The sequence below is a fragment of the Oncorhynchus keta genome, chromosome 1 (genome assembly GCF_023373465.1).
Source record: "Oncorhynchus keta strain PuntledgeMale-10-30-2019 chromosome 1, Oket_V2, whole genome shotgun sequence".
Classification (NCBI taxonomy): domain Eukaryota; kingdom Metazoa; phylum Chordata; class Actinopteri; order Salmoniformes; family Salmonidae; genus Oncorhynchus; species Oncorhynchus keta.
In genome coordinates, this window is record NC_068421.1 from 86,759,427 (window position 1) to 86,785,589 (window position 26,163).

Consider the following 26,163-nt stretch of genomic DNA (forward strand, 5'->3'; position numbering starts at 1 on the left):
CACAGTACACCCACAGTATAACCACATACAACCACAGTATAATCTCAGTATAAACACATACAACCACAGTACAACCAGAGCAGCTTGCGATGCGATGAATGTGATGAAAAGAAGAGGCCTAAACTGAGAAGACAGGGCACATGTAGAAACGAGGAGGACTCCTTCGGGATTAGGGCTTCTGTATTTCTCACTGTAAAAAAGACATTAACATGGTGCCTGTAACATACAGGGCTCTGTCTGATGAGACCAACATGACCACGTGTTTATGCTGACTGATGCTGAAGAAGGCTTTGTGGCTGAAACACCACCTCCTTGAGATTACAGCAGCTGGAAAGTAATGACTCTTGTTTCCCCTGAGTGCCAGACGTCTTTATTCACCCACACTGCACTGCGGTCATAGAGGCTTCTTTCATGAACTGGCAGATTCACGATATGAACATGCATGTACATCCTGTGTAACCTTTGACCTGTGGTGCCCTGTGTGGATCAGAGGAAAGCTCTGGGGCTAAGGCTGCCCTGTAAGATTAAGGTCATTGCTTTTCAATTAGGAAAAAAAATTGAATTTTAGTTTAGGCCTACTTCCTGAACTTCCTGAACTGACTAAATTGAAATGGAATTGACCCCAACCCTGCTGCGCTATAGCCCTCTCTTAGTCCTTCCTCCTGCTGCAGGCTAGAACAAGCTAGCCCTCTCCTAGTCCTTCCTCCTGCTGCAGGCTAGAACACGCTAGCCCTCTCTTAGTCCTTCCTCCTGCTGCAGGCTAGAACACGCTAGCCCTCTCTTAGTCCTTCCTCCTGCTGCAGGCTAGAACAAGCTAGCCCTCTCTTAGTCCTTCCTCCTGCTGCAGGCTAGAACACGCTAGCCCTCTCTTAGTCCTTCCTCCTGCTGCAGGCTAGAACAAGCTAGCCCTCTCTTAGTCCTTCCTCCTGCTGCAGGCTAGAACACGCTAGCCCTCTCTTAGTCCTTCCTCCTGCTGCAGGCTAGAACACGCTAGCCCTCTCTTAGTCCTTCCTCCTGCTGCAGGCTAGAACAAGCTAGCCCTCTCTTAGTCCTTCCTCCTGCTGCAGGCTAGAACACGTTAGCCCTCTCTTAGTCCTTCCTCCTGCTGCAGGCTAGAACACGCTAGCCCTCTCTTAGTCCTTCCTCCTACTGCAGGCTAGAACACGCTAGCCCTCTCTTAGTCCTTCCTCCTGCTGCAGGCTAGAACAAGCTAGCCCTCTCTTAGTCCTTCCTCCTGCTGCAGGCTAGAACAAGCTAGCCCTCTCTTAGTCCTTCCTCCTGCTGCAGGCTAGAACACGCTAGCCCTCTCTTAGTCCTTCCTCCTGCTGCAGGCTAGAACAAGCTAGCCCTCTCCTAGTCCTTCCTCCTGCTGCAGGCTAGAACACGCTAGCCCTCTCTTAGTCCTTCCTCCTGCTGCAGGCTAGAACAAGCTAGCCCTCTCTTAGTCCTTCCTCCTGCTGCAGGCTAGAACAAGCTAGCCCTCTCTTAGTCCTTCCTCCTGCTGCAGGCTAGAACACGCTAGCCCTCTCTTAGTCCTTCCTCCTGCTGCAGGCTAGAACAAGCTAGCCCTCTCTTAGTACTTCCTCCTGCTGCAAGCTAGAACAAGCTAGCCTTCTCTCAGTCCTTCCTCCTGCTGCAGGCTAGAACACGCTAGCCCTCTCTTAGTCCTTCCTCCTGCTGCAGGCTAGAACAAGCTAGCCCTCTCTTAGTACTTCCTCCTGCTGCAAGCTAGAACAAGCTAGCCCTCTCTTAGTCCTTCCTCCTACTTCAGGCTAGAACACGCTAGCCCTCTCTTAGTCCTTCCTCCTGCTGCAGGCTAGAACAAGCTAGCCCTCTCTTAGTCCTTCCTCCTGCTGCAAGCTAGAACACGCTAGCCCTCTCTTAGTCCTTCCTCCTACTGCAGGCTAGAACACGCTAGCCCTCTCTTAGTCCTTCCTCCTGCTGCAGGCTAGAACAAGCTAGCCCTCTCTTAGTCCTTCCTCCTGCTGCAAGCTAGAACACGCTAGCCCTCTCTTAGTCCATCCTCCTACTTCAGGCTAGAACACGCTAGCCCTCTCTTAGTCCTTCCTCCTGCTGCAGGCTAGAACAAGCTAGCCCTCTCTTAGTCCTTCCTCCTGCTGCAGGCTAGAACACGCTAGCCCTCTCTAAGTACTTCCTCCTGCTGCAAGCTAGAACAAGCTAGCCTTCTCTTAGTCCTTCCTCCTGCTGCAGGCTAGAACAAGCTAGCCCTCTCTTAGTCCTTCCTCCTGCTGCAAGCTAGAACACGCTAGCCCTCTCTTAGTCCTTCCTCCTACTGCAGGCTAGAACACGCTAGCCCTCTCTTAGTCCTTCCTCCTGCTGCAGGCTAGAACAAGCTAGCCCTCTCTTAGTCCTTCCTCCTGCTGCATGCTAGAACACGCTAGCCCTCTCTTAGTCCTTCCTCCTGCTGCAGGCTAGAACACGCTAGCCCTCTCTTAGTCCTTCCTCCTGCTGCAGGCTAGAACACGCTAGCCCTCTCTTAGTCCTTCCTCCTGCTGCATGCTAGAACACGCTAGCCCTCTCTTAGTCCTTCCTCCTGCTGCAGGCTAGAACACGCTAGCCCTCTCTTAGTCCTTCCTCCTGCTGCAGGCTAGAACACGCTAGCCCTCTCTTAGTCCTTCCTCCTGCTGCAGGCTAGAACACGCTAGCCCTCTCTTAGTCCTTCCTCCTGCTGCAGGCTAGAACACGCTAGCCCTCTCTTAGTCCTTCCTCCTGCTGCATGCTAGAACACGCTAGCCCTCTCTTAGTCCTTCCTCCTGCTGCAGGCTAGAACACGCTAGCCCTCTCTTAGTCCTTCCTCCTGCTGCAGGCTAGAACACGTTAGCCCTCTCTTAGTCCTTCCTCCTGCTGCAGGCTAGAACACGTTAGCCCTCTCTTAGTCCTTCCTCCTGCTGCAGGCTAGAACAAGCTAGCCCTCTCTTAGTACTTCCTCCTGCTGCAAGCTAGAACACGCTAGCCCTCTCTTAGTCCTTCCTCCTGCTGCAGGCTAGAACACGCTAGCCCTCTCTTAGTCCTTCCTCCTGCTGCAGGCTAGAACACGTTAGCCCTCTCTTAGTCCTTCCTCCTGCTGCAGGCTAGAACACGCTAGCCCTCTCTTAGTCCTTCCTCCTGCTGCAGGCTAGAACACGCTAGCCCTCTCTTAGTCCTTCCTCCTGCTGCAGGCTAGAACACGTTAGCCCTCTCTTAGTCCTTCCTCCTGCTGCAGGCTAGAACACGTTAGCCCTCTCTTAGTCCTTCCTCCTGCTGCAGGCTAGAACACGCTAGCCCTCTCTTAGTCCTTCCTCCTGCTGCAGGCTAGAACACGTTAGCCCTCTCTTAGTCCTTCCTCCTGCTGCAGGCTAGAACACGCTAGCCCTCTGTTACCCAACCAAGCATGAATCAACCTGAGGTTCATATGTCCCAGTCATAGAGTACATCACACGTTTGGCTCCAATGCAGCCACGCCAGACGCAGGTGGGAAATAATTCCCTTGTTTTGTTGTGAGCAATATTTTCCAATAACTCTCTAAGCCTCCGACTGGGCAAACCACATCATTTCAACATGAACATTTGGGTAATATTTGGTTGAGATTTCAAACTTTATTCATCCACTCAAAATGACAACCAGAAGATTGTTGAATTCCCAGGTTTTCAACCAAGAATAAGTATCTTTTGTGCCACTGATTTTCTCCAGTTTTAATTCCAGTTAGTCTACAAATGAATAATTGATATGTTGATGTTCACGTCTCCATCTCAACCAAGACTCAAAGTTAAAGAATAGGACTAAATCAAATCAAACTTTATTTAAAGTGCATTTCAAGCTTGACGAGATTAGATTTAGTTATATTCTTTAACTTACATTTTTGGTTGAGATGGAGATGTGAATCCAACATATAAATTATTAACTTGTTGACAAACTGTAATTAAAGCCAGACTAAGTCAATTGTACAGATGGAACCAAATATCCAAGCAGAAGATAAATCTATTTCAAATGTTGACATTTGGTTGCATTGACAACCAAACACAATTCAATATCCAGTTTGTCTACAAATGAATAATTGATATATTAGAGTCATGTCTCCAACTCAAACAAAAATCTAAGTAAAACAATAGGATAAAATCTAATCTAATCACAATTTAAATGCACCTTATATGAAGTTTGATTTGATTTAGTCCAATTCTTTAATTCGATTTTTGGTTGTGATGGAAACGTGAATCGAACATATTCATACTTTACTTGTAGATTGCATTTGGAATTAACCAAATCTTGCGCATTGGTAGTAGTCAGTATCAAAGCTAAGCTTGGTCGGGCTTGATTAAAACCTTGGATGAGAGACCAAATGAATAGCTGTAGGTAGATCAGCTCTCCAGTAGGAGGTGCTGTAGGTAGATCAGCTCTCCAGTAGGAGGTGCTGTAGGTAGATCAGCTCTCCAGTAGGAGGTGCTGTAGGTAGATCAGCTCTCCAGTAGGAGGTGCTGTAGGTAGATCAGCTCTCCAGTAGGAGGTGCTGTAGGTAGATCAGCTCTCCAGTAGGAGGTGCTGTAGGTAGATCAGCTCTCCAGTAGGAGGTGTTGCCCAGCCTATTATTTTCTCTGATAGTCTATATAACTTTGAAGATGTGACGTTGTTTCAAAGGTAGAAATTTATTTTACCATATTTTATACAAGGTATGTTTATGTTGAACATTTGATACAAAGATGATCATCCTGTGGTTGAATTTTCACCCTAAACAGTTTAAGTTGACTTTAAAAAAAATCCAATACATTTTTTACACATGGATTCCACATCACAATACGTTGAAACAACGTTGATTCCAGTTTGTGCTCAGTGGCTTGTGTTTTCAGAAAAAGTAAAACCATACTGAGAGTGTTAACAGTGTTTACAGTACAGCAACTCTTTTCCAATACAATAAAGAGAGGCTAGAGAAGAGAGGAGTAACTCTGAACTGCCTGACCACTCTTGGCTGCCAGTCAGGATGCTGTAATTTGTCACTGTTTGTTTGGCCTGGATTATAGCTTCATGTCAGCAGCACTTGATACCCTGGCAGAAACCACGTTGCTCAATATCACATGTCCACGGGACCTATAAAAAGTATGTGTAACCAATCCCTGCCCTTTGAGCTGATGGAGCAGAATGAGATTAAACCACCGCCCTCAGGCAGGCAGACAGAGGCAAGCAGACAGACAGACAGACAGACAGACAGACAGACAGACAGACAGACAGGCAGACAGGCAGACAGGCAGGCAGGCAGGCAGGCAGGCAGGCAGGCAGGCAGGCAGGCAGGCAGGCAAACAGACAGACAGACAGACAGACAGACAGACAGCATGCTGAGAGTGTTTACAGGAGAAGTGTGGTTTTCTCACCCTAGAAGAAGAGCCAGCCCAAAATCATCAGGTCCACTTGTTTTCTGTAACTTGATTTACTATGAGAAAGAGGGATGCATATAAAAGTACATTCCTCTGGTCTGAATTCTCCCAGGGAAGGCAAGACAAACCTCCCCTCTCCAGTCTCTCTCTATCCCTGGTTGAAAGTATCCTGGCTGGGCTCAGAAGACTGAGGTTTCCCCTGCAGTGTGGAGCCCACAAAGGCTCACTCTATTCAGGATCAAAGCACAGACTGTCTGGACGCTTCATGGGCCCAGTCTGGAAACTAGAAAAACGACCCTCTTGTTGTTGTCGGATTCCTCACATGAAGAAAGACACTGCTGCTCTAACAACATCTATTCAACAGTCTTTGCCGCATAATTCAAATGAACCCCCTTGTTTATAATTGTAAAAACATGGATTGTTCTCTGCAGTGGTGTGTTTCTCGGTCATCAGCCTTGTCCCGAACAAGACTTTAGTCCGTTAAAGTTCTGCCGGGTTTGGTATAGTCAGTCTGGACCCGGGCCCAATGTTCTCCACTGCTGACGTGACTGGACAAATTAGTGTTAAGTCAGCAAATATATTCAAACTGCTTGTGGGACATTGAGAAGTATTGGGACTGATAGCCTTGACTGTCACAGGCACTAACCACTTCTGAAAAGGTGACAGCACATTTGGCTGCTATTTGCCAAAGAGAGAAAAAAAGATCTACAAATTTCACCATGGGGCATTTTGATCTTTAATTCATACGGGATGTGGGGAATGTACGTATATATGGGTTGTTCACATCTCAAAATAGTCTTTCTGACCTGAGAAAACACTGTATGGAACATCTCACGCCATCCCTTCTCAGACAGGAGTTCTTGTCATCAACACTGATATATTTCATTTTTTTCCTTCTTTTTCAGGGGTCTCAGTCACTCGTCATTGACAAGCCATCCATTCATACAGAATTAAGGAGGAACAAGTCTTCACCACTTTTGTACAACCCCAAACCCACTTCTGTGTAACCAACTAGCCGTACACCCTAAATATTCAATGCGACTGCTGGATGTGTTTTATGCAGACAGAACCTGACAGGCCTGAACCGATGCCAAGGTAGATATGAAAGCGAGCACTGTCTGTCTGTCAAACCCAAAGCAGGAAGTAATCAACTCCCCTTCCTCCTCAGGGCTCCAGCTGAAAGCCATTAACCTAAACAATGCCATTCTTCTACTGTGGGCTATTTAGAAACAAAATATACTTAGGAGCATTATCATAACCATTTGAGGGGTTCTAAATGATCTCTTCTTCTCCGTGCTGTGCTCATTTAGATTGCACCTTGTTCGGTTGTTGGCTTGGCTGGGAGAATGTAGTGTAACTGTGCTACTTTATGAGGTAAATGGTTCAATGTTTACATCCCAGACTTGTGTAATCATAGTTGGCTATATTATAATCATCTCTAATCCTATTATCTTTTGTTTCAGGAATATAATGAGAAACATACTCTGACAGAAAGCATTTACAAAATCTAAATTCATGCAACTATTTCCGTATGGTATGCAATTACAGTAAAACCTATAGTAAAGCTCTAAGGTACTTCTCAGAGTCCAAACTATGCAATTATTCTGTATTGTTCTGTGTGATCTCAAGTAATACAGCAAGTCTAGAGGTTACATTGTACAGTTTAATGAGCATGAATACATTTTGCTACATACATCAATCAGCGTACCATATGAAAATACTTTTTTGTTTGTTGCTGAGGCATTTTGTTTGTTGCTAAGGCAATTTGTTTGTTGCTAGGAAAATTTGTTTTTTTTGCTAAGGCATTAGTTTAGGCTACAGTCAGCACAACATACTGCATTTCAACTTAACTATACAATGACAAACCAGAAAACATGTACTGTCGTGTAAAAAAGTTATCTTAATTTAAAATCTGCAATATTACAGGCAGAGGTATATAAAAACAATACACTGGCACAAAAAAAAGCAACGTAAAATCTATATATACACCATTCTGTATTCATTGGAGTAGTAGTGTGCGCTTGTCAGGGGGGTGTGAGACATTACAATCTTGTAATAGTGTGTCAGAATGTCTAATAACGAAGGTACTGTATACTGTCCATCAGCCAGTCAGTCCGTCCATCCGCTCGTCTGTCTGTCTACTGCATAGCGATCATCCACACAGGGACGATGGCGTCGGGGAATCCTTCTTGTTTCTCCACAGCCAGGACCTTCAGGTCGGCCTTAAAGATGATGTCCTTCATAATGTCCAGGTGGCGGATGATGCTGCTGTCGATGGGATCCAGCTTGCAGCCCTTCCGGGCCATGTTGTCCTTAATGATGATAACCCCGTTGGGCCGCAGACTCTTCTTACAGCGCATCAGGAACTGCATCAGGTCCCTGTCCGTCAGGTGACCTGGAGATGGGGCAGCGCAACACAAGACCCACCAATCAGGGAAAGGGAGAGTCTGTCTGTCTGCCTGCGTCTGTCTGTCAAACTTATTTTAACTATATAGATTTTATCCACCCATACTTTTTCTCTGAGATCTTGAACCTAGATTCGTCCTCTACCTCGAGTTGTCTTATATAACCTGCCCTACACAGAAAGTGACAGGGCACACCCTAAGCATGACAGGGCTCACCAAATGAGCGTGACATGAGGAGGTCCCCTAACATGGCAATATAAACACAACCTGAAATATCCCTTCACTGAAAAATCAATGCTGGTCCCTCCTAAAATAAGACCGGAATTGGGCAGAGTTCTTCATACAGACACTTTTAACTGCTGTTGACTGATAAGGAGCTCTGATATCTAATGCCTGTATGTTGCTGTAATGTCAAATCAAATGTTATTGGTCACATACACATGGTTAGCAGATGTTATTAAGAGTATAGCAAAATGCTTGTGTTTCTAGTTCCGACAGTGCAGCAATATATTACTTGTTAGATCTAACCATTCCACAACAAATACCTAATACACACAAATCTTAGTAAGGAATGGAATAAGAATATATAAATATAATTATTAACTGGGTGGTTCGGACCCTGAATTCTGATTGGCTGAAAGCTGTGGTATATCAGTCCGTATACTACGGCTATGACAAAACATTTATTTTTACTGCTCTAATTACATTGGTAACCAGTTTATAATAGCAATAAGGCACCTCAGGGGTTTGTGATATATGACCAATATACCACGGCTAAGGGCTGTCCTAGAACTCCGCGTTGTGTCGTGACTAAGAACAGCCCTTAGCCGTGGTATATTGGCCATATACCGCACCCCCTCAGGCCTTATTGCTTAAATATATGTATGAGCAATGTCAGAGCGGCGTAGGCTAAGATGCAATAGGTAGTATGGAATACAGTATATACACTGCATGTTGCTTTAATGTGACGTTCTACATACGGAGGTACTCACACTTACTGAATGCAAACAGCCTCATATGGAAATGACACAGGAGATGAGAGGTCAAAACATGAAAACATCACAAACATGACGCACACACACTATCAGACACAAACACACACGTAGATCAGAGAGTGAGTCTTACATGCACACCACTGCATCCAGACGACATCATATTTCCTGGAGGGAGGTGTTAGCTCCTGCAGGTTGTAACAGTAGTATGTTTCTATGCGGTCAGCGTCGTCTCCTAGGTACTCCTCATGGGCATGGAGCAGAAAGGCCTCGATCATGTCACACATCTCCATGGTCTCAAAGATGGGCAGGAGGACACCTTTTGATACCCGCCCAATCCCACAACCACAGTCCAGGGCACACTTAGTGTCAGCTTTACCAGGACCCTGTTTGAAGAATGGAATGATACACAAGCATGTACACATTGGTAAATAGACACACTACAGTAATGTAACAGACATTTTAAAATCCTTCCGCACAGGAAAAGTATACACAAACATCAGGCTACCTGGCGTCCTTTGCTATGATCACAGTAATACATATTATTTTTTTCTATACCAGATGTCTGGCCTCTGTAACCCAAAAGCCCAGAGAGCAGAAACAAGCACCATACCTCAGGGTAATGACACTATGAACTTTGACCTTACATAGAAAACAAAAAAATTACTTTGCTTGATTCATGCTCGTTTTAACTTCTTTGCATTTTGTACTCTGACCTCACTCCTCTCCCTCTCTTCCCTGAGGAATGAGGGGGGCCCCAGTCCGTGATTCGGTGAAAGATGGGGCCCGGAGGAACTCTATGGTTGTTGGAGGATGCTTCCTGGTTTGGTGAATTACTGCCATATTGCTCACATAGCTTGTTCTTCAGTTTAACCTGGTTGCATTCTACATCTCCCCACTGTGTTAGGTTTTAATGGAGTTGTCAGGATTAGAATCCAGACTCTGCACAGTAGAGTTTTAGGAGACCAAGGAGTATGACTGAAACATAGTGTTCTCTTCCTCTGTCTAAGCTAAGGATGTCCTTATACAAGAGAGCAGTTGAGCAGTACATGGAACGACGTACTATGAAATGTACATGTGTCTAGTACTATGAAATGTACATGTGTCTAGTACTATGAAATGTACATGTGTCTAGTACTATGAAATGTACATGTGTCTAGTACTATGAAATGTACATGTGTCTAGTACTATGAAATGTAAATGTGTCTAGTACTATGAAATGTACATGTGTCTAGTACTATGAAATGTACATGTGTCTAGTACTATGAAATGTACATGTGTCTAGTACTATGAAATGTAGCCAGCTGTATAACGTTTCGGGTGACCCTAATCTAGGACTGTGTGTGTGTTGCAACTAAATGGAGACTATGCTGTGCAACTAAAACTATATCTGTCATACACAGGGCCTTTGCCATTGTCCATTAATTATAATCCACATAATAGTTCACATTTTCTATTGCTTCAGGATTATTTTCCTGTTGTAGCAATCTGGCTCAAATTAAGATCCTATATCTGTATATTATGTCTGCTCTAACATACAGTGTTGGACAAATGACCTAATTGTCATACCTGAGTAAAAGTAAAGATACTGTAGCCCTTTCCTGCAGTCAAATGACCTTGTTGCCTCATAGGAAGAAAGTTCTTAATATGTTTCATGATATCATAATTAATAAATATGATTTTAAAAAGCCGCAGAAAATCCAGTGTTTCTATGTCAAACGGTTTTATCTTTCAGTCTTCTGGTACTGTATATAAAGTGTAGTATTGGGATGTAAACTCAAAATGTAATACATTTCATCTCTATATCTGACATGGTACAGGTATCTTCTTTTGTTTGAAAGTAGATTTGTTTAAGACTACCCAGAAACACTCTGTGTGACCCTGATTTAGCCAACTGCAGTAAAAGGTTGAATAGAAAATGACTCGAGTAAAAGGGAACTTCGCACAGTGAAATACTACTTGAGTAAAAATCTAAAAGTATTTGGTTTTAAATATACTTAAGTATCAAAAGTAAAAGTATAACTCATTTTAAATTCCTTATATTGATCAAACCAGACGCACAATGTTATTTTTTAATTTACGAATAGCCAGGGGCATACTCAACACCCAGACATAATTTACGAATAGCCAGGGGCATACTCAACACCCAGACATAATTTACGAATAGCCAGGGGCATACTCCAACACCTAGACATAATTTACGAATAGCCAGGGGCATACTCCAACAACCAGACATAATTTACAGACGAAACTTATGTTTAGTGAGTCCTCCAGATCAGAGGCAGTATGGATGACCAGGGATTTTGCTAAGTGTGTGTGTCACGTCCTGACCTTAGTTCCTTTTGTATGTCTCTATTTTAGGTCGGTCAGGGCGTGAGGTGGGGTGGGCATTCTATGTTTTGTTCTTGTGTTTATATTTCTAGGTGTTTGGCCTGGTATGGTTCCCAATCAGAGGCAGCTGTCAATCGTTGTCTCTGATGGAGAACCATACTTAGGCAGCCTGTTTTCCCACTGTTAGTTGTGGGTAGTTGTTGTCTCTGATTGAGAACCATACTTCGGCAGCCTATTTTCCCACTGTTAGTTGTGGGTAGTTGTTGTCTCTGATGGAGAACCATACTTCGGCAGCCTATTTTCCCACTGTTAGTTGTGGGTAGTTGTTGTCTCTGATTGAGAACCATACTTAGGCAGCCTGTTTTCCCACTGTTAGTTGTGGGTAGTTGTTGTCTCTGATGGAGAACCATACTTAGGCAGCCTGTTTTCCCCCTGTTAGTTGTGGGTAGTTGTTGTCTCTGATGGAGAACCATACTTAGGCAGCCTATTTTCCCACTGTTAGTTGTGGGTAGTTGTTGTCTCTGATTGAGAACCATACTTAGGCAGCCTATTTTCCCACTGTTAGTTGTGGGTAGTTGTTGTCTCTGATTGAGAACCATACTTAGGCAGCCTATTTTCCCACTGTTAGTTGTGGGTAGTTGTTGTCTCTGATTGAGAACCATACTTAGACCTTCTGTAGCACAGTTGGTAGAGCATGGCGCTTGTAACGCCAGGGTAGTGGGTTTGATTCCCGGGACCACCCATACGTAGAATGTATGCACACATGACTGTAAGTCGCTTTGGATAAAAGCGTCTGCTAAATGGCATATATTATTATTTATTATATTACTTAGGTAGCCTGTTTTCCCCCTGTTAGTTGTGGGTAGTTGTTGTCTCTGATGGAGAACCATACTTAGGCAGCCTGTTTTCCCCCTGTTAGTTGTGGGTAGTTGTTGTCTCTGATGGAGAACCATACTTAGGTACCCTGTTTTCCCACTCTTGTTTGTGGGTGGTTGTTTTCCGTTTCAGTGTCTTCACCATACGGGACTGTTTCGGTTTTCCTTTATTCGCTTGTTCGTTTGTTTTCTGTGTTCTGTGAAATAAATATGACGAACACTTACCACGCTGCATATTGGTCCGATATTTCCTACTCCTCCTCAGAAGAGGAAGACGACAACCATTACAGTGTGAATTGGAACATTTTCCTGTCCTGCAAAGCATTCAAAATGTAACGAGTTCTTTTGAGTGTCAGGGAAAATGTATGGAGTAAAAAGTACATAATTTTCCTTAAGAATGTAGTAAAGTAAAAGTTGTCAAAAATATAAATAGTAAAGTAAAGTACAGATAGATACCCCAAAACAGTGCTTAAGTAGTACTGTAAAGTGTTTCTACTTAAGTACTTTACACCGATGAGTGTATGTTACCTAAACGCATCATTGTGAAAGTCCCCTGCTTACCGCCCGGTCGAGGAGTAAAGCTTTTCAAGGATATTTTTCTTGTGACTTATTAAATGAAATGGCAGATTATTATAGTCTGGAATGAGTTCAGAACTCTACTGGCAAGGGGAGGTGCAGTAGACAGGTATAGACCAGATCAGAACTCTACTGGCAAGGCTTCCCTTGCAGTAGACAGGTGTGTGTGTGTGTGTTATCAATAATGAGAACCACACCAGATATGACTATCAATAATGAGAACCACACCAGATATGACTATCAATAATGAGAACCACACCAGATATAACTATCAATAATGAGAACCACACCAGATATGACTATCAATAATGAGAACCACACCAGATATGACTATCAATAATGAGAACTACACCAGATATGACTATCAATAATGAGAACTACACCAGATGACTATCAATAATGAGAACCACACCAGAAATGACTATCAATAATGAGAACTTCACCAGATATGACTATCAATAATGAGAACCACACCAGATATGACTATCAATAATGAGAACTACACCAGATGACTATCAATAATGAGAACTTCACCAGATATGACTATCAATAATGAGAACTTCACCAGATATGACTATCAATAATGAGAACCACACCAGATATGACTATCAATAATGAGAACTACACCAGATGACTATCAATAATGAGAACTACACCAGATATGACTATCAATAATGAGAACCACACCAGATATGACTATCAATAATGAGAACTTCACCAGATATGACTATCAATAATGAGAACCACACCAGATATGACTATCAATAATGAGAACCACACCAGATGACTATCAATAATGAGAACCACACCAGATATGACTATCAATAATGAGAACTACACCAGATGACTATCAATAATGAGAACCACACCAGATATGACTATCAATAATGAGAACTTCACCAGATATGACTATCAATAATGAGAACCACACCAGATATGACTATCAATAATGAGAACTACACCAGATGACTATCAATAATGAGAACCACACCAGATATGACTATCAATAATGAGAACTTCACCAGATATGACTATCAATAATGAGAACTACACCAGATATGACTATCAATAATGAGAACCACACCAGATATGACTATCAATAATGAGAACTACACCAGATGACTATCAATAATGAGAACCACACCAGATATGACTATCAATAATGAGAACTTCACCAGATATGACTATCAATAATGAGAACTTCACCAGATATGACTATCAATAATGAGAACCTCACCAGATATGACTATCAATAATGAGAACCACACCAGATATAACTATCAATAATGAGAACTACACCAGATGACTATCAATAATGAGAACCACACCAGATATGACTATCAATAATGAGAACTTCACCAGATATGACTATCAATAATGAGAACCTCACCAGATATGACTATCAATAATGAGAACCACACCAGATATAACTATCAATAATGAGAACTACACCAGATGACTATCAATAATGAGAACCACACCAAATATGACTATCAATAATGAGAACTTCACCAGATATGACTATCAATAATGAGAACCACACCAGATATGACTATCAATAATGAGAACTTCACCAGATATGACTATCAATAATGAGAACCACACCAGATATGACTATCAATAATGAGAACTTCACCAGATATGACTATCAATAATGAGAACCACACCAGATATAACTATCAATAATGAGAACTTCACCAGATATGACTATCAATAATGAGAACTTCACCAGATATGACTATCAATAATGAGAACCACACCAGATATAACTATCAATAATGAGAACTACACCAGATGACTATCAATAATGAGAACCACACCAGATATGACTATCAATAATGAGAACTTCACCAGATATAACTATCAATAATGAGAACTTCACCAGATATGACTATCAATAATGAGAACTTCACCAGATATGACTATCAATAATGAGAACCACACCAGATATAACTATCAATAATGAGAACTACACCAGATGACTATCAATAATGAGAACCACACCAGATATAACTATCAATAATGAGAACTACACCAGATGACTATCAATAATGAGAACCACACCAGATATGACTATCAATAATGAGAACCACACCAGATATGACTATCAATAATGAGAACCACACCAGATATGACTATCAATAATGAGAACCTCACCAGATATGACTATCAATAATGAGAACCACACCAGATATGACTATCAATAATGAGAACCACACCAGATATGACTATCAATAATGAGAACCACACCAGATATGACTATCAATAATGAGAACCACACCAGATATGACTATCAATAATGAGAACCACACCAGATATGACTATCAATAATGAGAACCACACCAGATATGACTATCAATAATGAGAACCACACCAGATATGACTATCAATAATGAGAACTACACCAGATGACTATCAATAATGAGAACCACACCAGATATGACTATCAATAATGAGAACCACACCAGATATGACTATCAATAATGAGAACTTCACCAGATATGACTATCAATAATGAGAACCACACCAGATATGACTATCAATAATGAGAACTTCACCAGATATGACTATCAATAATGAGAACTACACCAGATGACTATCAATAATGAGAACCACACCAGATATGACTATCAATAATGAGAACCACACCAGATATGACTATCAATAATGAGAACTTCACCAGATATGACTATCAATAATGAGAACTTCACCAGATATGACTATCAATAATGAGAACCACACCAGATATAACTATCAATAATGAGAACTACACCAGATGACTATCAATAATGAGAACCACACCAGATATGACTATCAATAATGAGAACCACACCAGATATGACTATCAATAATGAGAACTTCACCAGATATGACTATCAATAATGAGAACCACACCAGATATGACTATCAATAATGAGAACTTCACCAGATATGACTATCAATAATGAGAACTTCACCAGATATGACTATCAATAATGAGAACCACACCAGATATAACTATCAATAATGAGAACTTCACCAGATATGACTATCAATAATGAGAACTTCACCAGATATGACTATCAATAATGAGAACCACACCAGATATAACTATCAATAATGAGAACTACACCAGATGACTATCAATAATGAGAACCACACCAGATATGACTATCAATAATGAGAACTTCACCAGATATGACTATCAATAATGAGAACCACACCAGATATGACTATCAATAATGAGACCTTCACCAGATATGACTATCAATAATGAGAACTTCACCAGATATGACTATCAATAATGAGAACTTCACCAGATATGACTATCAATAATGAGAACTACACCAGATGACTATCAATAATGAGAACTACACCAGATATGACTATCAATAATGAGAACCACACCAGATATGACTATCAATAATGAGAACTTCACCAGATATGACTATCAATAATGAGAACCACACCAGATATGACTATCAATAATGAGAACCACACCAGATATGACTATCAATAATGAGAACCACACCAGATGACTATCAATAATGAGAACCACACCAGATATGACTATCAATAATGAGAACTACACCAGATATGACTATCAATAATGAGAACTACACCAGATGACTATCAATAATGAGAACCACACCAGATATAACTATCAATAATGAGAACTTCACCAGATATGACTATCAATAATGAGAACTTCACCAGATATGACTATCAATAATGAGAACCACACCAGATATAACTATCAATAATGAGAACTACACCAGATGACTATCAATAATGAGAACCACACCAGATATGACTATCAATAATGAGAACTTCACCAGATATGACTATCAATAATGAGAACCACACCAGATATGACTATCAATAATGAGAACCACACCAGATGACTATCAATAATGAGAACTACACCAGATGACTATCAATAATGAGAACCACACCAAATATGACTATCAATAATGAGAACTTCACCAGATATGACTATCAATAATGAGAACCACACCAGATATGACTATCAATAATGAGAACTTCACCAGATATGACTATCAATAATGAGAACCACACCAGATATGACTATCAATAATGAGAACTTCACCAGATATGACTATCAATAATGAGAACCACACCAGATATAACTATCAATAATGAGAACTTCACCAGATATGACTATCAATAATGAGAACTTCACCAGATATGACTATCAATAATGAGAACCACACCAGATATAACTATCAATAATGAGAACTACACCAGATGACTATCAATAATGAGAACCACACCAGATATGACTATCAATAATGAGAACTTCACCAGATATAACTATCAATAATGAGAACTTCACCAGATATGACTATCAATAATGAGAACTTCACCAGATATGACTATCAATAATGAGAACCACACCAGATATAACTATCAATAATGAGAACTACACCAGATGACTATCAATAATGAGAACCACACCAGATATAACTATCAATAATGAGAACTACACCAGATGACTATCAATAATGAGAACCACACCAGATATGACTATCAATAATGAGAACCACACCAGATATGACTATCAATAATGAGAACCACACCAGATATGACTATCAATAATGAGAACCTCACCAGATATGACTATCAATAATGAGAACCACACCAGATATGACTATCAATAATGAGAACCACACCAGATATGACTATCAATAATGAGAACCACACCAGATATGACTATCAATAATGAGAACTTCACCAGATATGACTATCAATAATGAGAACCACACCAGATATGACTATCAATAATGAGAACTTCACCAGATATGACTATCAATAATGAGAACTTCACCAGATATGACTATCAATAATGAGAACTTCACCAGATATGACTATCAATAATGAGAACTACACCAGATGACTATCAATAATGAGAACTACACCAGATATGACTATCAATAATGAGAACCACACCAGATGACTATCAATAATGAGAACTACACCAGATATGACTATCAATAATGAGAACTTCACCAGATATGACTATCAATAATGAGAACCACACCAGATATGACTATCAATAATGAGAACTTCACCAGATATGACTATCAATAATGAGAACTTCACCAGATATGACTATCAATAATGAGAACTTCACCAGATATGACTATCAATAATGAGAACTACACCAGATGACTATCAATAATGAGAACTACACCAGATATGACTATCAATAATGAGAACCACACCAGATATGACTATCAATAATGAGAACTTCACCAGATATGACTATCAATAATGAGAACCACACCAGATATGACTATCAATAATGAGAACCACACCAGATGACTATCAATAATGAGAACCACACCAGATATGACTATCAATAATGAGAACCACACCAGATGACTATCAATAATGAGAACCACACCAGATATGACTATCAATAATGAGAACTACACCAGATGACTATCAATAATGAGAACCACACCAGATATGACTATCAATAATGAGAACTTCACCAGATATGACTATCAATAATGAGAACCACACCAGATATGACTATCAATAATGAGAACTACACCAGATGACTATCAATAATGAGAATCACACCAGATATAACTATCAATAATGAGAACTACACCAGATGACTATCAATAATGAGAACTACACCAGATATGACTATCAATAATGAGAACCACACCAGATATGACTATCAATAATGAGAACTACACCAGATGACTATCAATAATGAGAACTTCACCAGATATGACTATCAATAATGAGAACCACACCAGATATGACTATCAATAATGAGAACTACACCAGATGACTATCAATAATGAGAATCACACCAGATATAACTATCAATAATGAGAACTACACCAGATGACTATCAATAATGAGAACCACACCAGATATGACTATCAATAATGAGAACTTCACCAGATATGACTATCAATAATGAGAACCTCACCAGATATGACTATCAATAATGAGAACCACACCAGATATAACTATCAATAATGAGAACTACACCAGATGACTATCAATAATGAGAACCACACCAAATATGACTATCAATAATGAGAACTTCACCAGATATGACTATCAATAATGAGAACCACACCAGATATGACTATCAATAATGAGAACTTCACCAGATATGACTATCAATAATGAGAACCACACCAGATATGACTATCAATAATGAGAACTTCACCAGATATGACTATCAATAATGAGAACCACACCAGATATAACTATCAATAATGAGAACTTCACCAGATATGACTATCAATAATGAGAACTTCACCAGATATGACTATCAATAATGAGAACCACACCAGATATAACTATCAATAATGAGAACTACACCAGATGACTATCAATAATGAGAACCACACCAGATATGACTATCAATAATGAGAACTTCACCAGATATGACTATCAATAATGAGAACTACACCAGATGACTATCAATAATGAGAACCACACCAGATATAACTATCAATAATGAGAACTACACCAGATATGACTATCAATAATGAGAACCACACCAGATATGACTATCAATAATGAGAACCACACCAGATATGACTATCAATAATGAGAACCACACCAGATATGACTATCAATAATGAGAACCACACCAGATATGACTATCAATAATGAGAACTACACCAGATGACTATCAATAATGAGAACCACACCAGATATGACTATCAATAATGAGAACCACACCAGATATGACTATCAATAATGAGAACTTCACCAGATATGACTATCAATAATGAGAACCACACCAGATATGACTATCAATAATGAGAACTTCACCAGATATGACTATCAATAATGAGAACTACACCAGATGACTATCAATAATGAGAACCACACCAGATATGACTATCAATAATGAGAACCACACCAGATATGACTATCAATAATGAGAACTTCACCAGATATGACTATCAATAATGAGAACTTCACCAGATATGACTATCAATAATGAGAACCACACCAGATATAACTATCAATAATGAGAACTACACCAGATGACTATCAATAATGAGAACCACACCAGATATGACTATCAATAATGAGAACTTCACCAGATATGACTATCAATAATGAGAACCACACCAGATATGACTATCAATAATGAGAACCACACCAGATATGACTATCAATAATGAGAACTTCACCAGATATGACTATCAATAATGAGAACCACACCAGATATGACTATCAATAATGAGAACTTCACCAGATATGACTATCAATAATGAGAACTACACCAGATGACTATCAATAATGAGAACCACACCAGATATGACTATCAATAATGAGAACCACACCAGATATGACTATCAATAATGAGAACTTCACCAGATATGACTATCAATAATGAGAACTTCACCAGATATGACTATCAATAATGAGAACCACACCAGATATAACTATCAATAATGACAACTACACCAGATGACTATCAATAATGAGAACCACACCAGATATGACTATCAATAATGAGAACTTCACCAGATATGACTATCAATAATGAGAACCACACCAGATATGACTATCAATAATGAGAACTTCACCAGATATGACTATCAATAATGAGAACCACACCAGATATGACTATCAATAATGAGAACCACACCAGATATGACTATCAATAATGAGAACTTCACCAGATATGACTATCAATAATGAGAACTTCACCAGATATGACTATCAATAATGAGAACTTCACCAGATATGACTATCAATAATGAGAACTTCACCAGATATGACTATCAATAATGAGAACTTCACCAGATATGACTATCAATAATGAGAACTACACCAGATATGACTATCAATAATGAGAACCACACCAGATGACTATCAATAATGAGAACCACACCAGATATGAATATCAATAATGAGAACCACACCAGATATGACTATCAATAATGAGAACCACACCAGATATAACTATCAATAATGAGAACTACACCAGATATGACTATCAATAATGAGAACCACACCAGATATGACTATCAATAATGAGAACTTCACCAGATATGACTATCAATAATGAGAACTTCACCAGATATGACTATCAATAATGAGAACTTCACCAGATATGACTATCAATAATGAGAACCACACCAGATATAACTATCAATAATGAGAACTACACCAGATGACTATCAATAATGAGAACCACACCAGATATGACTATCAATAATGAGAACTTCACCAGATATGACTATCAATAATGAGAACTTCACCAGATATGACTATCAATAATGAGAACTTCACCAGATATGACTATCAATAATGAGAACCACACCAGATGACTATCAATAATGAGAACCACACCAGATATGACTATCAATAATGAGAACCACACCAGATATGACTATCAATAATGAGAACCACACCAGATATGACTATCAATAATGAGAACCACACCAGATATGACTATCAATAATGAGAACCACACCAGATATGACTATCAATAATGAGAACCACACCAGATATGACTATCAATAATGAGAACTTCACCAGATATGACTATCAATAATGAGAACCACACCAGATATGACTATCAATAATGAGAACTTCACCAGATATAACTCTCAATAATGAGAACTTCACCAGATATGACTATCAATAATGAGAACCACACCAGATATGACTATCAATAATGAGAACTTCACCAGATATGACTATCAATAATGAGAACTACACCAGATGACTATCAATAATGAGAACCACACCAGATATGACTATCAATAATGAGAACCACACCAGATATGACTATCAATAATGAGAACTTCACCAGATATGACTATCAATAATGAGAACTTCACCAGATATGACTATCAATAATGAGAACCACACCAGATATAACTATCAATAATGAGAACTACACCAGATGACTATCAATAATGAGAACCACACCAGATATGACTATCAATAATGAGAACTTCACCAGATATGACTATCAATAATGAGAACCACACCAGATATGACTATCAATAATGAGAACCACACCAGATATGACTATCAATAATGAGAACTTCACCAGATATGACTATCAATAATGAGAACCACACCAGATATGACTATCAATAATGAGAACTTCACCAGATATGACTATCAATAATGAGAACTACACCAGATGACTATCAATAATGAGAACCACACCAGATATGACTATCAATAATGAGAACCACACCAGATATGACTATCAATAATGAGAACTTCACCAGATATGACTATCAATAATGAGAACTTCACCAGATATGACTATCAATAATGAGAACCACACCAGATATAACTATCAATAATGAGAACTACACCAGATGACTATCAATAATGAGAACCACACCAGATATGACTATCAATAATGAGAACTTCACCAGATATGACTATCAATAATGAGAACCACACCAGATATGACTATCAATAATGAGAACTTCACCAGATATGACTATCAATAATGAGAACTTCACCAGATATGACTATCAATAATGAGAACTTCACCAGATATGACTATCAATAATGAGAACCACACCAGATATAACTATCAATAATGAGAACTTCACCAGATATGACTATCAATAATGAGAACTTCACCAGATATGACTATCAATAATGAGAACCACACCAGATATAACTATCAATAATGAGAACTACACCAGATGACTATCAATAATGAGAACCACACCAGATATGACTATCAATAATGAGAACCTCACCAGATATGACTATCAATAATGAGAACCACACCAGATATGACTATCAATAATGAGAACTTCACCAGATATGACTATCAATAATGAGAACTTCACCAGATATGACTATCAATAATGAGAACTTCACCAGATATGACTATCAATAATGAGAACTTCACCAGATATGACTATCAATAATGAGAACTTCACCAGATATGACTATCAATAATGAGAACTTCACCAGATATGACTATCAATAATGAGAACTTCACCAGATATGACTATCAATAATGAGAACTTCACCAGATATGACTATCAATAATGAGAACTTCACCAGATATGACTATCAATAATGAGAACTTCACCAGATATGACTATCAATAATGAGAACTTCACCAGATATGACTATCAATAATGAGAACTTCACCAGATATGACTATCAATAATGAGAACCACACCAGATATAACTATCAATAATGAGAACTACACCAGATGACTATCAATAATGAGAACCACACCAGATATAACTATCAATAATGAGAACTTCACCAGATATGACTATCAATAATGAGAACTTCACCAGATATGACTATCAATAATGAGAACTTCACCAGATATGACTATCAATAATGAGAACCACACCAGATATGACTATCAATAATGAGAACTACACCAGATATGACTATCAATAATGAGAACTTCACCAGATATGACTATCAATAATGAGAACTTCACCAGATATGACTATCAATAATGAGAACTTCACCAGATATGACTATCAATAATGAGAACCACACCAGATATAACTATCAATAATGAGAACTACACCAGATGACTATCAATAATGAGAACCACACCAGATATGACTATCAATAATGAGAACTTCACCAGATATGACTATCAATAATGAGAACTTCACCAGATATGACTATCAATAATGAGAACTTCACCAGATATGACTATCAATAATGAGAACCACACCAGATGACTATCAATAATGAGAACCACACCAGATATGAATATCAATAATGAGAACCACACCAGATATGACTATCAATAATGAGAACCACACCAGATATAACTATCAATAATGAGAACTACACCAGATATGACTATCAATAATGAGAACCACACCAGATATGACTATCAATAATGAGAACTTCACCAGATATGACTATCAATAATGAGAACTTCACCAGATATGACTATCAATAATGAGAACTTCACCAGATATGACTATCAATAATGAGAACTTCACCAGATATGACTATCAATAATGAGAACCACACCAGATGACTATCAATAATGAGAACCACACCAGATATGACTATCAATAATGAGAACCACACCAGATATAACTATCAATAATGAGAACTACACCAGATGACTATCAATAATGAGAACCACACCAGATATGACTATCAATAATGAGAACTTCACCAGATATGACTATCAATAATGAGAACTTCACCAGATATGACTATCAATAATGAGAACTTCACCAGATATGACTATCAATAATGAGAACCACACCAGATGACTATCAATAATGAGAACCACACCAGATATGACTATCAATAATGAGAACCACACCAGATATGACTATCAATAATGAGAACCACACCAGATATGACTATCAATAATGAGAACCACACCAGATATGACTATCAATAATGAGAACCACACCAGATATGACTATCAATAATGAGAACTTCACCAGATATGACTATCAATAATGAGAACCACACCAGATATGACTATCAATAATGAGAACTTCACCAGATATAACTCTCAATAATGAGAACCACACCAGATATGACTATCAATAATGAGAACCACACCAGATATGACTATCAATAATGAGAACTTCACCAGATGACTATCAATAATGAGAACTTCACCAGATATGACTATCAATAATGAGAACTACACCAGATGACTATCAATAATGAGAACCACACCAGATATAACTATCAATAATGAGAACTACACCAGATATGACTATCAATAATGAGAACCACACCAGATGACTATCAATAATGAGAACCACACCAGATATGACTATCAATAATGAGAACCACACCAGATATGACTATCAATAATGAGAACCACACCAGATATGACTATCAATAATGAGAACCACACCAGATATGACTATCAATAATGAGAACCACACCAGATATGACTATCAATAATGAGAACTTCACCAGATATGACTATCAATAATGAGAACTTCACCAGATATAACTATCAATAATGAGAACTTCACCAGATATGACTATCAATAATGAGAACTTCACCAGATATAACTATCAATAATGAGAACCACACCAGATATGACTATCAATAATGAGAACCACACCAGATATGACTATCAATAATGAGAACCACACCAGATATGACTATCAATAATGAGAACTTCACCAGATATGACTATCAATAATGAGAACCACACCAGATATGACTATCAATAATGAGAACCACACCAGATATGACTATCAATAATGAGAACCACACCAGATATAACTATCAATAATGAGAACTTCACCAGATATGACTATCAATAATGAGAACTACACCAGATGACTATCAATAATGAGAACCACACCAGATATGACTATCAATAATGAGAACTTCACCAGATATGACTATCAATAATGAGAACTACACCAGATGACTATAAATAATGAGAACCACACCAGATATGACTATCAATAATGAGAACTTCACCAGATATGACTATCAATAATGAGAACTACACCAGATGACTATCAATAATGAGAACCACACCAGATATGACTATCAATAATGAGAACCACACCAGATATGACTATCAATAATGAGAACCACACCAGATATGACTATCAATAATGAGAACCACACCAGATATGACTATCAATAATGAGAACCACACCAGATATGACTATCAATAATGAGAACCACACCAGATATAACTATCAATAATGAGAACCACACCAGATATAACTATCAATAATGAGAACCACACCAGATATGACTATCAATAATGAGAACCACACCAGATATAACTATCAATAATGAGAACCACACCAGATATGACTATCAATAATGAGAACTTCACCAGATATGACTATCAATAATGAGAACCACACCAGATATGACTATCAATAATGAGAACCACACCAGATGACTATCAATAATGAGAACTTCACCAGATATGACTATCAATAATGAGAACCACACCAGATATAACTATCAATAATGAGAACTTCACCAGATATGACTATCAATAATGAGAACCACACCAGATATGACTATCAATAATGAGAACTACACCAGATGACTATCAATAATGAGAACCACACCAGATATGACTATCAATAATGAGAACCACACCAGATATGACTATCAATAATGAGAACCACACCAGATGACTATCAATAATGAGAACTACACCAGATGACTATCAATAATGAGAACCACACCAGATGACTATCAATAATGAGAACTTCACCAGATATGACTATCAATAATGAGAACTACACCAGATGACTATCAATAATGAGAACCACACCAGATATGACTATCAATAATGAGAACTTCACCAGATATGACTATCAATAATGAGAACTACACCAGATGACTATCAATAATGAGAACCACACCAGATATGACTATCAATAATGAGAACCACACCAGATATGACTATCAATAATGAGAACCACACCAGATATGACTATCAATAATGAGAACCACACCAGATATGACTATCAATAATGAGAACCACACCAGATATAACTATCAATAATGAGAACCACACCAGATATGACTATCAATAATGAGAACCACACCAGATATGACTATCAATAATGAGAACCACACCAGATATGACCGTTAATAGCCTAGTTTCCATGTAACACAAATCCCCATTC

At 38.9% G+C, this 26,163-nt stretch overlaps 2 protein-coding genes across 2 annotated transcripts in view; one reads left to right on the forward strand and one right to left on the reverse strand.

Annotated features, from left to right (window-relative positions):
• Nucleotides 1–6,411, forward strand: part of LOC118393951 (translation initiation factor IF-2-like) — a 114,827-nt gene extending 108,416 nt beyond the window's left edge. Inside the window, exon 3 of the transcript XR_008065154.1 lies at nt 6,269–6,411. The gene's annotated coding sequence lies outside the window, so the exon portion shown is untranslated. The remainder of the gene's footprint in view (nt 1–6,268) is intronic.
• Nucleotides 6,412–7,006: 595 nt separating this feature from the next.
• The window catches only part of ntmt2 (N-terminal Xaa-Pro-Lys N-methyltransferase), a 30,637-nt gene continuing 11,480 nt past the window's right edge, over nt 7,007–26,163 (reverse strand). Inside the window, exons 3-4 of the mRNA XM_052463506.1 lie at nt 8,894–9,146; nt 7,007–7,758 (exon numbers count right to left, since the gene is read on the reverse strand). Of these exons, the coding sequence (XP_052319466.1) occupies nt 7,502–7,758; nt 8,894–9,146 (510 nt within the window). The 3' untranslated portion in view covers nt 7,007–7,501. The remainder of the gene's footprint in view (nt 7,759–8,893; nt 9,147–26,163) is intronic.